The sequence below is a fragment of the Rutidosis leptorrhynchoides genome, chromosome 4, assembly GCF_046630445.1.
Source record: "Rutidosis leptorrhynchoides isolate AG116_Rl617_1_P2 chromosome 4, CSIRO_AGI_Rlap_v1, whole genome shotgun sequence".
NCBI classification, from domain to species: domain Eukaryota; kingdom Viridiplantae; phylum Streptophyta; class Magnoliopsida; order Asterales; family Asteraceae; genus Rutidosis; species Rutidosis leptorrhynchoides.
Genome location: NC_092336.1, coordinates 22,582,393 through 22,598,311, shown reverse-complemented (window position 1 = coordinate 22,598,311; position 15,919 = coordinate 22,582,393). Strand labels below are relative to the sequence as shown.

The 15,919-nt window shown below is 33.3% G+C and overlaps 1 protein-coding gene across 5 annotated transcripts; it reads left to right on the top strand.

Annotated features, from left to right (window-relative positions):
• Nucleotides 1–6,608: 6,608 nt before the first annotated feature.
• Nucleotides 6,609–10,368, top strand: LOC139843272 (uncharacterized). Of its 5 annotated transcripts, none has more exons than XM_071833343.1 (10): nt 6,622–6,699; nt 7,137–7,174; nt 7,337–7,580; nt 7,760–7,938; nt 8,028–8,082; nt 8,178–8,241; nt 8,329–8,788; nt 8,927–9,581; nt 9,669–9,901; nt 10,016–10,368. In XM_071833343.1, the coding sequence occupies exons 4-7, from the start codon at nt 7,831–7,833 to the stop codon at nt 8,429–8,431; spliced, it is 330 nt and encodes a 109-aa protein (XP_071689444.1). In that variant the 5' UTR covers nt 6,622–6,699; nt 7,137–7,174; nt 7,337–7,580; nt 7,760–7,830; the 3' UTR covers nt 8,432–8,788; nt 8,927–9,581; nt 9,669–9,901; nt 10,016–10,368. The 5 variants fall into 5 exon arrangements, with proteins under 5 accessions (XP_071689445.1, XP_071689444.1, XP_071689447.1 ...); XM_071833346.1 differs by having other exon boundaries at nt 7,337–7,938; nt 8,329–8,371; nt 8,465–8,788; XM_071833345.1 differs by having other exon boundaries at nt 7,337–7,938; nt 8,329–8,642; nt 8,722–8,788.
• Nucleotides 10,369–15,919: the final 5,551 nt, after the last annotated feature.

The window sequence follows — 15,919 nt, the reverse complement described above, 5'->3', positions numbered from 1 at the left end:
GCTCCGTATATGAGTCCTTTAGTTGTGGTAAAAATTCCAGAAGCAAACCCGTCTTCGTTTGAGCGTGGCGACGGTCTAAGTGCGAGTAGGTCAGAATTTTCAGCACAACGTTAAAAGGACATAGTGACGATCGGAGGGCCGTAAATCCTAAACTGTAACTCGGATTAAGACGAGTCATAAATGAAAAGTTATCTACTCGAACAGAGCTATCTGAAAATCATATTTACAGTAGCCCAGGTCATAATTATCAGACCCAGAAACAGTAAAACAGTAGGTTCCGGTGTGTTTTTGGTGCTCGATGCTTATCACGGTTCTCATCCTTGATGCATATAGCTTCAAGTGTACAACTCGTTGATGTGTTTGCATCATCTTAACCAAGTTTTCACCATCATAACACTTGTGTAAGTCTAAGACATGTAGCACAACTCAATTAAGTGTTGTATGTAGTTTGATGAACCAAAGTTACATCAAAGTCTTAGATTTAACACATACATGAACTATAAAAGTAATATTGAACTACAAACTAGAAAGTAAACTAACTAATCAAGATCTTAAGATGTAGAACATAGTTCTTAGTTAGATCTTGAAGATCCAAGACCCAAAAGTCTAGATCTAAAGTTATTAAGTTAAATCTAACACAAGTGTATGAAGTTATAACTAAAAAGTTATACTTCCATGTTCTTGAACTTATAAGGTTAACTTTAGTTCAAGAAAAATGAGATCAAAGTTAACTAGTAACACTTGACCAACAACAACATGAAACATGAATTTAAAAGTGCAAGAATGAAGTAATAAACTAAATAAACAAGTAACTAGTTCATTGTTGTTCATACTTTAAAGATTCAAGCCAAAGTCTTGATCTTTAAGAATGTAAACTTTTAAGTTTACAACATGAATTACAAGTATGGTTTTCAACACATGAACTTACAATCTTTACAACATTAAGTGTAGAACATAAACTAGAGAGTTTAGTTCTTGTATGTCTTGTAAGAACAAGTTGATATGAAGAATCAAACTAACAAGTTTGATTCTTAATAATTAGCAAGTAAACAACAACAACAAACAACAACTAACAAAGTAAGTAATTTAACAACAACAAAGAACAAGTAAAAAAGTAAGTAAATGATGATGATTATGGGTGTTGGGTTTCGGTTTTTATAAGAAAAGAAGAAGAGAAATGTTTGTTCAAGTTACATACAAGATGAGAGAAAAAGAGAGAAAAGTTGCAAGTATTTTTTTGTGTGTGTGAGAAATGAGGAAGTAAGTGAGTAAGTAAACAAAATTTGAAACAAAACTCTCCTTTTACCCATGCTAGTTGACAGTTTTGCAAGGAAAGAGGGGGGAGGAATTAGTCCACTAGTTCATGCATGGTTATGGCTCAAAAGTTGGTTAATAGGTGTGCTTTCATGGGAAGTATCATGTAACTAGATTCCATGTGTATTAAACTATCTAGTTAAGTTGAAAGTAATACTAGCATTTATAAAATGGGCTTATTAATCCATGTAGTGTGAAGAGTGGGCTTCTAAGTCCATGTACAAATATAAAGCCCAAGTATGTATGTAAGTAACAAGTTAAATAAATAAACTCAAGTCCAAATAAATAATAATCCAATAAAAGCCCAAGTAATTAACTAGTAACTTTAGTTAATTAAAATGATTAATAAAACTTAATCATGAATGTAAATGATATTTAAAAATATCATTCGTGGAAAGTTCGTGTGTCACAAAGACGTTTCGGGCATTCAAGGTTAATCGCGGTAACAAGTAAATGTACATAAACAATACATTCATTTAATCACAAGTATTAATATTAAATATTAATAAGTAAACGTTGGAAAATCCAGGGTCGTTACAACATATCCAAGAAACACTACTTTGCTGACAAAGAAATCACATTTCTCCAGCTTTGCATATAACTGATTCTGCCTTAACAGCTCAAATACTTTCCTCAGATGATCCAAGTGTTCTTCTTTAGTTTTCGAGTACACTAGGATGTCATCAAAGTAAACAACCACAAACTGACCAATAAGTGGCCTGAGCACTTCATTCATAAGTCTCATGAATGTGCTGGGTGCATTAGACAACCCAAAAGGCATAACCAACCACTTGAATAATCCACCTTTGATCTTGAAAGCTGTCTTCCATTCATCTCCTTCTTTCATTCGAATCTGATGATACCCACTTCTAAGATCAACTTTGGAGAATACACAAGAACCATGCAGCTCATCTAGCATATCATCTAATCTAGGTATGGGATACCTATATTTGATGGTGATGTTGTTAATAGCTCTGCTGTCTACACACATTCTCATAGAACCATCTTTCTTTGGAACCAACAAAGCTGGTACTGAACAAGGACTCATGCTGGTTCTAACATACCCCTTTGCAACCAGCTCATTAACTTGCTTTTCTAATTCTTTTGCTTCATGAGGAGAACATCGATAAGCTGCCTTGTTAGGAAGAACAGATCCAGGTACAAGATCAATTTGATGTTCAATACCCCTGATTGGTGGCAAACCAGTAGGTAACTCAGTAGGAAACACATCAGCAAATTCAAATAACAATGGCTTTACCCTAGCTGGTATTTCATCATGCTTGTTCAACTCATCACTTTCAACCATCAACAATAAATAAGCACCAGCACCACCCTTTAACTCAGTATCAACTTCAGCTTGAGTCATAAACAAAGCTTTATCATTCTTAACAGTAGGATCATCTCTAGGTATTTCACTAGGCTTTAAAGAAGTGAGGGTGATCTTCTTTCCATTCACACACATTGAATAAGTATTTTGGTGTCCATTATGATAGACATACTTATCAAATAACCAAGGTCTACCTAGCAGCAAATGACAAGCATCCATAGGAATAACATCACAAGTAATCTCATCCTGATAAACAGTACCAATTGAAAATGAAACAGTAACTTGGCGAGTAATCTTTACCTCGCTGCCTTGGGTAAGCCATTGAAGTTTGTATGGATGATGATGCTTCTTTGTAACCAGCTCAAGTTTTTCCACCATGTGAGTAGATGCTGCGTTTGCACAGCTCCCCCCATCAACAATCAGGCTGCACACTTTGCCTTTGAATGTGCATCTTGAATGAAAGATGTTTTCACGCTGGCTCTTATCTTCAATAGTTTCAGCTGAGTGCATTACCCTTCGAATCATTAGAAACTCTCCAATATCAGCAGCAACAAACTCTTCACTATCAGATTCATCATATGCTGGTTCAGTTTCAAAACCCCCTTCCAAATCTTCAATCTCCTTTAGTGTAAGAGCACGCTGGTTAGGACATTGAGCTTGAAAATGCCCAAATCCATGGCATTTGAAGCATTTCCTCCTATCATCTTTAGGACCAGCTACAACCTGCTCTTTGCCTTTAGATACTTTGTATGCTTCCTCGTTATGCCTAGGCAGCATAGATGATTGACCCTTCATAGGCAGCACAGCTGGCTTGGAATAAGACTTAAAATTAATTTTCTTTTTTGCTTGTTTCTCTACTTGAATAGCCAGCTTGCAAGCACTCTCAAAAGTCCATAGAGGCTGCATTTCAACTTGATCAGCAATAGGAGCATTTAAGCCTCCAACGAATCTTGCTATAGTGTGTTCTTCAGCTTCTTTAACATTTGTACGAATCTTGAGCTACTCAAACTCTCTGATGTAATCAACAACATTCATGCTGCCTTGCTTGAGTGTATTCATCTGGATATACAACTCTTGCTTGTAAGCATGAGGAACAAACCTCTTTTGCATACACTCTTTTAACTTGGACCAGGTTTTGATTGTTTTCTTCCCTTCATATTTCCTTTTTTTTTTAAATTATCATACCACATTGAAGCATACTTCTTTAATCTGATTACAGCAACTTTAAAGGCCTTTTTATCATTGTAGCCTTTAACCTCCATAATTCTATCCATGGCCTGAACCCATTCAAAGTAATCTTCAGGATTAGAGGACCCTTCAAAATCAGGTGGATCTATCTTGATATCTTTCAAATCATCAGCTTTTTTCCTATGCCTTCTTCTTCTTTGTGAAGAAGCATGAGATCCATCAGTAGACCCATGGCTACCATTCTCAGATTCAGTACTAGAAGACACAATAGTTGTATCTCCATTTTCAGATATAATTCTATTTCTTCTTAGAACACCATCTTCCAACAAGTTAACCATTCTTTCCATCTGATGTTGTAGAGCTTCAATAGCTCTATCTCTTCTAAGATTATGAGCTTCTTCAAGAGTCATATTTCTTGGAATATCAGCCATTTCAAATATCAGATCTGAAATAGACCTTCAGCAACAAATAGAAACCCAGATCTAAAATAAAGCTTAACAGCTCTAAAACAGAGTATGAACTGAAACAACAATAAAAATGATAAGAAAGCTTCGATTGAACAACCTAAGCTCTGATACCACTTTGATGCGTAATTATGACTTCAAAAACGCAATTTAGAAAAGCTTTCTTCACTTAAACAGATCTGAACACAAACCCCCAAATTGTAACAGCAACAACCCCAAAACAGAGTATAAAACTCTGAAATAAGAACATAAAGGATAGAGAATCTAAATCCTTAATTGATAAAGATACCACCACAATTAGAGATCTAGAAACACTCCAAATCTTCAACTACAGCTGATAAAGATTACACCACAACTATAATATCAGATATGAAGATTTGGATTTCACCACAATGTTTGATAAAGTAACACCACAAACACTGATAAAGAAACCACTCTTAGCCACCGGAATCAAAGATTCGTAAAGACACAGAGATTTTGTAAATAAATAAGCTCTATCAAACTTTTTATTCAATCATCAACCAAGTTTTACAATTACAAGAGCTCTCTATTTATAGAAGAAGCTTAACAGCTATTTTCTAAATAAGACAAAAACATAAAAAGGAAATGGAGACAAAAAAGGACAAACAATTACAAATTAGTCAATAAGAATAAATGACACAATTTGCAAAAAGCCTGCCATTTGTTAGTGCTCCTTCCCATGATAAAAACATCCAATGATAAATGAGAATCTTCCTTGAACAGCTAACATTCTTCTAGAACAGCCACACACGTGTTAAACACATGACCTGACCGGTTTATTGAAAAGCATAAGTAAACTTTGAATTGTATCAGCAAGTTGGCCCCTTAAAAGAAAAACAACGTCGCCTGGTTGAACTAAGGGCCTGTTTACTTTAGCCTTAATGGGCTGAGGTGAATAAACACCTTATTCGGTCAATCCAAGGTGGTGTTTACTTTTGACTTAAATTAATGAGATGACATTATAGACACCTTATTCGGTCACCTGTAAAAGGGGACTTGTCCCCATATAGCTTCTCATTTTCCAAAAATTTCCAATACTATCCCCTTCCTCTTTCGTATATATTTCACATTTTTCTTCAAAATCTAGAGATACTTTTCAGAATTGTTTATGTTTCTTTTCTCAAAAATGGTTTCTTGTCCTTTTCATCCTTGTTCTTGTTCTTGTTTTTTTTTTTTTCCAAAACGGTTTCTTGTCTTTTTCATCTTTTCCGTAACCATGGAAATACCTGGAGGAATAACGATTGTTTCTTGTCCTTTTGATCGTTTCTCCGGTAAGTGACTTCGCAACCATTTTTCAACTTATCGTTTTTAACTTTATTAAAAGTAAGGTTTGTTATTTTGGTAAAGAAATATGGAAAATTGACATTTTGAGAGGACGAAGGAATAAATTGTTGTGTATATTTGAAAATTGGAAATTTCTCACGAGTTTTATTGTTTTGATAAACACACAATTGATTGATCAAAGGGTTAAATCTTTGTGTTATTTAGTGGTTGGTATAGCATTTGACGGTGGTAGGTATAGAAGCAGTAAAAACTTTACATACCAATAGTATTTGTTAAGAATATTCAAATTTAAAGGTTAAAACAGGTGACATAAAATTTATAGATGTGCTTGAATTACGTTCTAACATTTATATATGAAATGCTTATATAAATGTAGAAGCATACAATTTTAATACTTAAGGTCAAAATAGTCATTTGCATCCATTCAGTTAATTCATTCCGTACAAAAAGTAAACAACATTTTTTGTTATCTTCTTACTCCATATAATTTTTCATTACTCATACAACCATCTATATCCATTCAGAAATTAATGAAAAAAAAGTAAACAGGCCCTAAGTTTCGTGTGCTGGTTGAGCTTAAAATTCTTCAGCTGGTTGAACTAGCTGGTTTGTCTAAGTATAACTTTGCTGGCTCGATTTGCTGGTTACCCGGCTGAGTGAATTAAAGCTTTACTGACTAAACTAAAGCTCATTTGCTAGTCCGGCTAGCTGGTTCTTCTTAATTGTTTGCTTGCCTTCAACTATCAAAAACTTTATTCATCAAAACATAACTACTTCAGTACTTCAGTTTAAGGACTGAAGTAGGGTCACCCTTGATCTTCTTGAACCAGCTCCAAAAACACTTAGATAATACGAAATAGATGGCGACACGACCATTGCTTGACCTGATTCGGATGTAACATCTTTTGAGCTCGTGCTGCCTGTGTTGCTGGTTACATTGCCGAGCTCACCCGCATCAAAGGTAAACCATCAGTTTACTTATATATTGCTATTTATATATTCATCTTCATATTCAGATTATGATATTGCTAATCCAAGTGTACTTCTGGAATTAAAGATTAGAAACCCTAATTCATCTGTTCAATTTATTTGTCAATCGAGGTACGTATCAATCGCAATACAGTAGATTCGAATGTAAACACAGCAAACACACGATATGTTTTTGTAATCTTCGTTTAAGTGTATCAAAGTTGGGGTTTTCTTACTGTTTTTGTAATCTTAATGTTTTTTTTACGTAATTACTATGCGTTTTTATAATCACTTATTGTTTTTTTGTAATCAAAGTTGTGGTTTTGGTAGTGTATCAAAGTTGGGGTTTCGTACGATATGTTTTCTTATTGTTTTTGCTGCCATTAATACCTTATTAGGTAATGAAGATACATTCAGTAATTAGGTGTTACTTGAGACTTGATAGATATCTGGACGATTTTGATTAAAAATTGGAATTGATTTTATAAGTTAGTGATGAATCGTAATGTTTGGTTGATGATGCTAATTTCCTTTTTTTTTTTGCTGACTGATTGATTATATTATGGTAGGGTTGAATAAAAGTTCAAAATCCTTGAATGATCACAAGGTGTTTGCTGACTATTCTTTTAATTAGGCTTTTTATTTTTATATGCAAATTAATTTTGTTTTTCGTAATTGATGGTTAAGCAATAAACAAAAAATTGTGTATATTGTATAATAAATTTAAATGTATTGGGATTTAATAAACTTAAAATATATGTTTTTGCAGGTTTAGTTGCTGTAGCCATTCTGATATTTTGCATTCCTTAAGTTGCTGTAGCTGCATTCCTTAAGCCATTCTGATGCAAATTAGCTGCTTTGTGGAATAAGTTGATTTCGCCTCCTCCCCAGGTAAGTTGAAAAATGAATATCGCCTCCTCCCCAGGTAAACTAACTGACCATTTATATTCCCATTTGATTTCTTAACAACATTTCTAACGAGTGATTTTTATTTTGATAGCTTAAACATTAAGGTATCACTTATGTCTTTTAATGTTATGTTTATATACGAAATATAGTTGTTTTGGTTATTTAAATGAGCATATACTTATTTAAATGATGTATCTATAAGAGTATGTACTTATTTTAACATTTTTCAAAGTATGTTTTTTTAATCATTATATGTTTAGGCGATGCTCTTGAATGGTGTCAGGTCATAACATTGTCAGATTTTTATGCTTCAACGTTACTGGAATCAGTTTAGAACAAAGTTGATGCTCTTGAATGGTGTATGGTTTATGGCTGCAAAATTGTCAGCTCACGTTCTTAGCTCCGAGGCATTTATATTTTAGATATAAATTTGAGGGTCTGGACCTTGGAAAGCTGGGTGAAGTGAGTCAATAGTATGGTTTACTTTGTTCTGAAGTTCAAAACAGTGATTATGTTTTGTAGTCCCAACTGATATAATGTGCAAAATGCAGGCTAGCGACTTTGGATTACTTTGTTGGTCTAACCATGAGCTATTTGAACTGGAAGGTATGTTTATTTTTTGCAAGCGTAAACTTTCCCTGCAAAAATAAACTACCCGAAGTTTAAAAACGACTTCACCCATTCAAATACTAAAATGACAGTCTTAGAGCATTTTATGAGAAAGGTCGCTCTCGGTTACAACGGCTTGTGCAATGGTATGGATTGGTAAGTTGATGGGCTCATCGTGATGCGGTATTATTTTTGTTATTATATACATCTGTATATACATCTGTATTATATATTTTGTTATAGGTGGACGCTTTCAGGATCCGAGATAATACGGCTTTTTGTTCAAGTAACTTATAACCAATTCAATTTACTTAAAGTTATTGCTAACCATACATCATATGTTTGAATTGGTTATCTGATTGGCCGAAGAATGTTCCAGAAATCTACTGGTAGAGTCAGAGTACCTACAAGTATTTGTAAATAATTCAAGTATTGCATCTAATTGAACGAGAATTGGATCCAAACCAATAACGCGTTATAATTTTCCTCTACTCGCCTAAAGATTGGTGGAGTTCTTGACTACATGGAAGCAAGATGATCCTAGACTTCTTCTTTCAGTATCTTTTTTTATTATTATTATTATCCAAGGTAACACATAAAGTTTTAATTTCGACTCATTAACTTATGGCTAGACAGATTTGGGTTGCACTTTATGATGCTCGGTAACATGATCAAAAGAGACCACTTTGATAGTGATGTTTTGGTTAGTGTTCTGAAAATCATACCTTATAGTTGAACAAACTACATTATTATCAATTAGTATTAGTATCATTGTTATTAGCATAATATTAATGATAAGAATAATGATGACGATGATAAATACAATAAATTTTTTTTGCAGCATGATGTGCCACTGACTGACATTCAGTGTTGATCTAGAGGCCATGAAATTAACAAGGCATAGTCTTTATCGAGTTGATGATGAAGCGAAAACACAATGGCCAACAGTTAAAGCTTTGTTGGAGCAATTCTTCATTACGTAAGTTGTTTATATTTAAGAAAATAGGCGAAAGGTATCTCTAAATAGCATATTTTTGATGTAATTGTTACAACGAAGGTTTTGTTACTTTTTCGTTAACTGATGGTCCGGAATATCACATTTCACGGGTTCGAGATCATTTTTTATTGAATTTTAATTTTAAACATTTACATCTGATCGGTTGAATCTCTCCGATATTGGATATAACATGTGACTGTCATGAAAAACTTGTTCTTTTTGCTCCGATATGTGAAACCTCGACCCATTTTTTTATAAATGGGTTTGATCTTTTTGCTTACCTTCATATAATTTACTTATTTACACAATGTAATTTTAATTTGATTTTGTGAACTGAATGTTTGGATGTAATATGGGCTGGTTTTTTGGTTTGTATTGGCAAACCTTTGATGAAGCACTTAATAAATTAGATACCGTAGGAGAAGATTCATACAAAGACACTACTCTTATCATGCAACTTCTTTATGATAACATCACTTTGTGGACATCTGATATGCAGGTATTTGATAAATCTTTGTATTTGGTTTTGTCGATTTAAAATAACCACATTACTGATGATTTGATTGCAATGTTAATCTGAACACAGGATGATAGTGCTGAAATAATCAAAGAAACACCAAAGGCTGTCTAAGTTTATTGTTTTTTATTGCTCAAAGACTAACCCTGTCTGTGCTGTGCTAACTGCTGATCATCAATGATTTTACATAGTTAGTTGTAAGAATACGTTACTAAGATCCTAACGCAGTTAATTGTAAGATCTGAACAACTCGTGTTGCTTGCAATGATGATCTTTTAGCTGTAAGATTGGAAATAATAAAAGTAAGTTTTTTATTGTTCTACTTATTTATTTTTTATCTGAAAAAATACTTGATTTTTTTAGCTTGTAAAATATTTAGTAATATTAATACTTTGCTTTGATGTTTTGTGAAACAGGTTCATTACAAGAATGAATGGGGGTTTTTATCATTGTCATCTAAAGGACCCGTTTAATTTTTATAACGACGGCGACACTGTGCCACTGTGGTTAATCTTAACAAATTGGGTATGATGTATTTCATTAGTTATAATACTGACTTGTGTAAAGCATGTTTAAATATGATGCTTGAGTTATGTTTGAAATTTTATTGTTATTCCTGAATGAACGTTAAGGAGGGTACTGAACCATGTGTTAAAAGGTTGTTACACGAGATGGCTAATATGACTTACTTGGTCAGATGTTCCTAGAAGTATTTCAGGAAGGCTTAGGTTTGTTTATTACGTGTCTATATGATGTTCCTTCAGGCTATATATTGAAACTGATTATTTATGCTTTAGAAGATGCATACGATTTTTTAAGTAACATCATGCATCGGATGCACGAATTCTGAAGCTTGGACGACTATGATTGTCAAGTAAAATTGGCAACGGTATACAAAAAATGAATTGTAATTTAAAAATTTGCAGGGGAATAACTCATTAACAAATTTTAGTGCTGTTTTTGTGGTGGTTTGTTTCTCACCTTCACCTTAAATGGTGATATGAATATTAGTTTTTCAAGTGATTTGATGTTATGATTTTTTTTTTCTCATTTGTTTTGTTTGAACTTTCATCAACTTGCATTATTTTATTTAATTATATACTTCAACTGAAAATGATTTGTGGCCACATCATTTGCAATTTGAATGTGGCGGGTTTCATAATCGGGTGTTTTGGTTGGTGTTCATTAGTAATTACAGCGATGTTCACCATTCATAATTAATGACACTCTTCAAACCATAACTTAAATCAACGATTTTACCTATGGTTATTAGATTTTTAGCATTTGATTTTTTTGATTGTTTGACTTTGTTTTATATGATGGGAGAAGACAAATGGTAAGGAAGTGAACTAATATAATAGATGGGTTTGAAAAAATGGTTAAGGAGTCCAAACTGGTTCAGGTTAAAATTGCTCAATAATCCTAACAATGACTATAAACAATTAATTGATAAACAATTGATTGTTACATTGTAATGTATTTATTCAAACCGAACGATACTGAATTTTCAATAAATTTTGTTTCACTAAATTTACCAATACTATAAACAAATACAACACCTTAGTACCAATACTAACATTTTAAACAACTATAAACAAGTGATAAAACTATTTTTTAGAGCTGTCGTGCAACGCACAGACTCTTTAGATCTATGTATGAACAATAATTTATCAAAGTTTTACTAATGTGTGTTGTTTACAAAAACATATTTTACTAATTCAACCACAACAGTACTTTTAATATTTTTCCTATAATATCGTTATTTCATATATAAGTTTAAAAACCAATAATGTATGCGGATGAGTCCCCGTGCAACGCACGGGCTCATAAATCTAGTTATGAGGATATAACATGTGTAAATTCCACTTGTCATTAATTCCTATTAATACTCTTCTAATGACAACTATACTAATTTAAACTCTCTTTTATATAAGTATATAGATATAGATAGATAACACACTTAAAATAATACAAATTTAAAGTGCGAGTACATAAATTTATAAAAATATGATTACATAATTTTATAAATACGATTACATAATTTAAACTACGAGTACACAATAAAATATACTCCTAAATTACTAAACGTTAAATGAAATTACTAATCAGTATAGTACCCGTCATCAGAACTATTCGTATGCTTGTAGAAAGGATGATAATTGTCAGAATTGAATTCAAGATACAAATTATATTTTTTTCTCTTTTATCTTGGCTTCACTTATGATTTCATACTATTTTTGCGGATAATCAAGATATTCAATTTTTGGGTGTTGTCATTGAAATACAAAACTTCTGTGTAAAGGGAAGGTACCTCTTCTTCAAATGACACATACAAGGTGTTTAACTCAAAGCCACGGACATTTATATCATTAAACAAAACCATTTAATCCATAATAATTGTCATGTATTAACTTTTCAAAGTCTATCATTTGCAACTCGAAATTCCGAAAACTTAAATAATATGATATTAACTAAAATGAGAGTTTATTATATGTTAATGAAGAGGAAACTTATTTAAGATGACATTAACATATACTTCATATACTACTTCATCCTATTGGATTTAATAATTCTTCCATCTAAGTGTCTTATTTTTAACTTTTTAGAGTCTACTAATTTCAACGTTTACCTCAAATATTTTTATTTACATTATATAATAGTTGTTGAAACTCAAGTACCAATAAAAGATTTACATTCATCTATTTTTTCATCAAATAATATATAACACAAACAAAAATATTTAAAGTCAAAGTTGAGAATTTTTTTTTTTTTTTTGAAAAGTGTAACGACCCAACCCATTATCCAACCGAATACGCAAAATATTTTTTATTTTTTTTATTACAGAAGGGTGCGCGGCGCGCAACCCTTGCTGTGCGCGGCGCGCACTGAGCCCAACAGGTTCTGTCCGGATTTTCCAAATTTTGATTAAAGATCTCCCACTTCCTGACACTTTTAGACGAAATGGTTTTCACAACATTTAATATTAGTTAAAACTAACACGTTCCAATAATAAAATGAGTTTTACGACACCGGGCCCATATCGACCGTTTTACGACTTTCGTACAAAATACAAGTTTTCGACAACATGATTTTTAACACAAAATAAAGACCGAGCATGGCGACTGGGGATATGCTACCCAATCCTAATCAATCCAAAAGCACGTCTTCTAAGGCAACCTACGCGAGTCCACTAGTTCCCACACTTACCCGAGCCACCGCATCCATGCAAATCTATAAAAAAAATAAACAACAAGAGGGTAAGCTAACGCTTAGTGAGTGAGAATATACTACATACATATTTATGCATAAAATGGACACGCCACACAAATAATCAATTAACACATACCGGAGCATCCACGTATAAGGCAAACTAAGCATACCGTTCAACCGCCATATAACAAGTTAATAATCAACAAGTAAGTTCACCAACGACGATATGAACAACTCCAACAAGCTACACCCGGAGGGTTAGCTACATCACAACGATATAACGATATATATAACAATAAATCGTACAATGCCCAAGGTTAACCCCTTAACCCAATACCAAAATTCAATTACCACAATGAAGATTGGCCGACCTACACGAGCCATAGTAAATCCGCATCCACAAGAGACTACTATCTTCATTACCACAACAACATCGAGGTTGGCCGAACTACACGAGCCTTAGTGAATCCGCAACCACACGAGATCACTACCTCAATAAGATGACCGAAACTACACGCGTCATCGTGAATCCGCATCCACACGTGATTCAATTCCCAAATCAAAACCCACATCATCGGGGTTACTCAACCGCAACTCAATACCAATCCCACTACATCGGGATTATATAACTCCACATCACAAGTCCATGTGATAACGTACACACAAAGTGTGCACCTCGCCAAAGGTGGTCAACCAAGGCGCACAACCGTGCCCATTGGACCTATACACAAGTCCATCAAATCCACCTATATGTGAAGTGAGCTCTATAACCGAGAACCACTTCACCCGACCCGCACCCATCCTACACATACATATGCACATAGGATATTAACACTCACCTTGTCGTCTTGATGAATGCAACCGAATAATCCGCAACACGTCAATGGAAAGTACCTATTCCATTATCACAATACAAACAACACACTTAGAGTGGATTTACAAACCATCTCAAAACGACACTTAGTGCAATTTCGACCAATTGCACTTCTAAGCACAAACCGCGCCCAAACTAATCAATAATCACTAACACAAGTGAAAATGGTCCTAATACGCCAATCAAACCCAAACTCAAGTGTTAAACACTTGTCATTCTCAAAATCACCCATAAACCCTGTTGACAATGAATATTGTCTATCATTTGTGGCATATGGTTTTAGACTTATTAATGTAATATGTTATTTACTTATTATTGTATTAGTTAGTTTAACCATGGTAATTGTTATTTACCTCTATTGTAACTTGGAGGTTGCTAGTATATAAAGCAACCTCCCACCCATTTTATCATTAGTTGAGTTATTCTACAAGTTTCACCTTTCACACATATTCTCTCAACCTTATCACCTTAATACTTGTTCTTAACAACTAAACCCATTTACACTTACTAAATCGATCGACCTTAGCTAGATTTGTGGCTAACAATTGGTATCAGAGCGGGACTATACATTCGTGTAGTAGATCCTTGTCGCAAGGTGTTCATCGCATTTTTAGTGTTTGTGTTTCATACGGTTTTGAGTTGGAATCTTGGTAATTGAATCTTGTTCTTAAACTATTGAAACTGTTTGATTTATTTTTTTGTTTTTGTCACCCTAAAATTCTCAATCTGCTGTTTTAAACGAAAATATTGTTTTTGAAAACAAGATAAATCTTATCTTTTTACAGATCTAGAAAAAATAAAAATAAAAAAAATAATAAATCAGATTCATAAGTTATTATTCCTACTGTTCGTGACTCATCTTCAAGATAAAACACCAAATCCTCAAATCAACCTTTATTGTTCGAATTTGTTACAGATCCATGTTTACGTTCATCAATATAATCTTCACTCATCATCAAACCTGATCAACAAAAAAAAATGATGAAGAACACTTAGTTTTTGTTCTTATGAGCTTATTCAGGTCTCCAGATCATCTCAGCAATTCACAAATCTATTGGAACATAAACTCTTGTTCCTAATCACTTATTCAAGCTACGAGATGAATTAAATCTGATTGAAAAACACTTATGATTTTCAAATCTGAAAGTCAATGTTCATGTGCGTTTGGTCAATAATTTAATTGGAGTGATTCTGATAATTTCAAGATCTGAATCTGTTTTTCGAGCATTCTAATAGTGTTTTGAAAAAAACTTTTGTGTTTTAATCATTTTCTAAAACGAATTCAATTGATTCTTTAATTGCTGAAGCTTATCTTGTATCAAACCTTATCCTGTATCAAATTTTCCTGCTCGAAAAGTAATTGGAGCACGAAAACCTTGAAGCTCGAAAAGATTGTTGCTCGAAATCTTTCGTGTTCCTTACTGATCGAAAATAATTAAGCTCGAAAATTCTTCATGCTCGAAATATTCTTGCTGCTCTAAAACTTTGAATCAGTTCTTGATCGAGAAGTTGAATTGTGTCTGTTTAATCTGCTCGAAAACTCTGATTTGGAGTTCCTGCTCGAAAACTTTCTTTCTTTCCATGAAGGTGCTCGAGAACTTTGTGAAACAAAACTCTGCTAATTTTTTTTGTGTTAAAACTTGTGTGTGGTGCATTGAGGAAGAAGTAGAAACGGTAAATGGGTAAAAAATCGGATGGAATAAATTGTAGAACTTTTTTGTGGACCCCACCATCTCTTTTCACATGGATGGTTGAATTTCAAAAACCATCAAAGACCCACGTGATTGTCAGCTGGTCCCATGTGTTGTCTATCCCCATGTGTTACGAGACTTTGTTCAAAACATACTATAACTTGAATATTTTGTGTGTCACATTCTTATTCTTAGAACACTGGTGAAATCTAGATCTATACTTTGTGCTTTAAAGCTTGTACTTTAAAAATCATTTGAGCAAAGTTTTTAAAAGTTCTTTTAAAAGTCTGTGGGTAACGTCAATGTTAAATTTTTGGGTCAAGTGAGATTTCTTCTCTAGAACACGTGAAAAATCAAAGTTGTTAAAAGGGGACATTCGCTTACACGTGTAATGTAACACCCTGATTTTTTTTTTTTTAAATCACAGCGGAAGTCTTAATTCACATAAATACCCTTAGTTAATTACGAACATGATTATCACAAATCATTAGCTAGTTACTTATTACAAACCACCGGTGTTACGTTAAACAACTAGTTACATATTT

What these genes read in the sequence shown, in the direction of transcription:
- LOC139843272 (XM_071833344.1), top strand. Translation starts at nt 7,831, where the DNA reads ATGGTGTATGGTTTATGGCTGCAAAATTGTCAGCTCACGTTCTTAGCT. An exon ending in ACCTTGGAAAGCTGGGTGAA is followed by an intron (nt 7,939 to 8,027) that starts GTGAGTCAATAG and finishes TGCAAAATGCAG; the next exon opens with GCTAGCGACTTTGGATTACT. An exon ending in TGAGCTATTTGAACTGGAAG is followed by an intron (nt 8,083 to 8,177) that starts GTATGTTTATTT and finishes CTAAAATGACAG; the next exon opens with TCTTAGAGCATTTTATGAGA.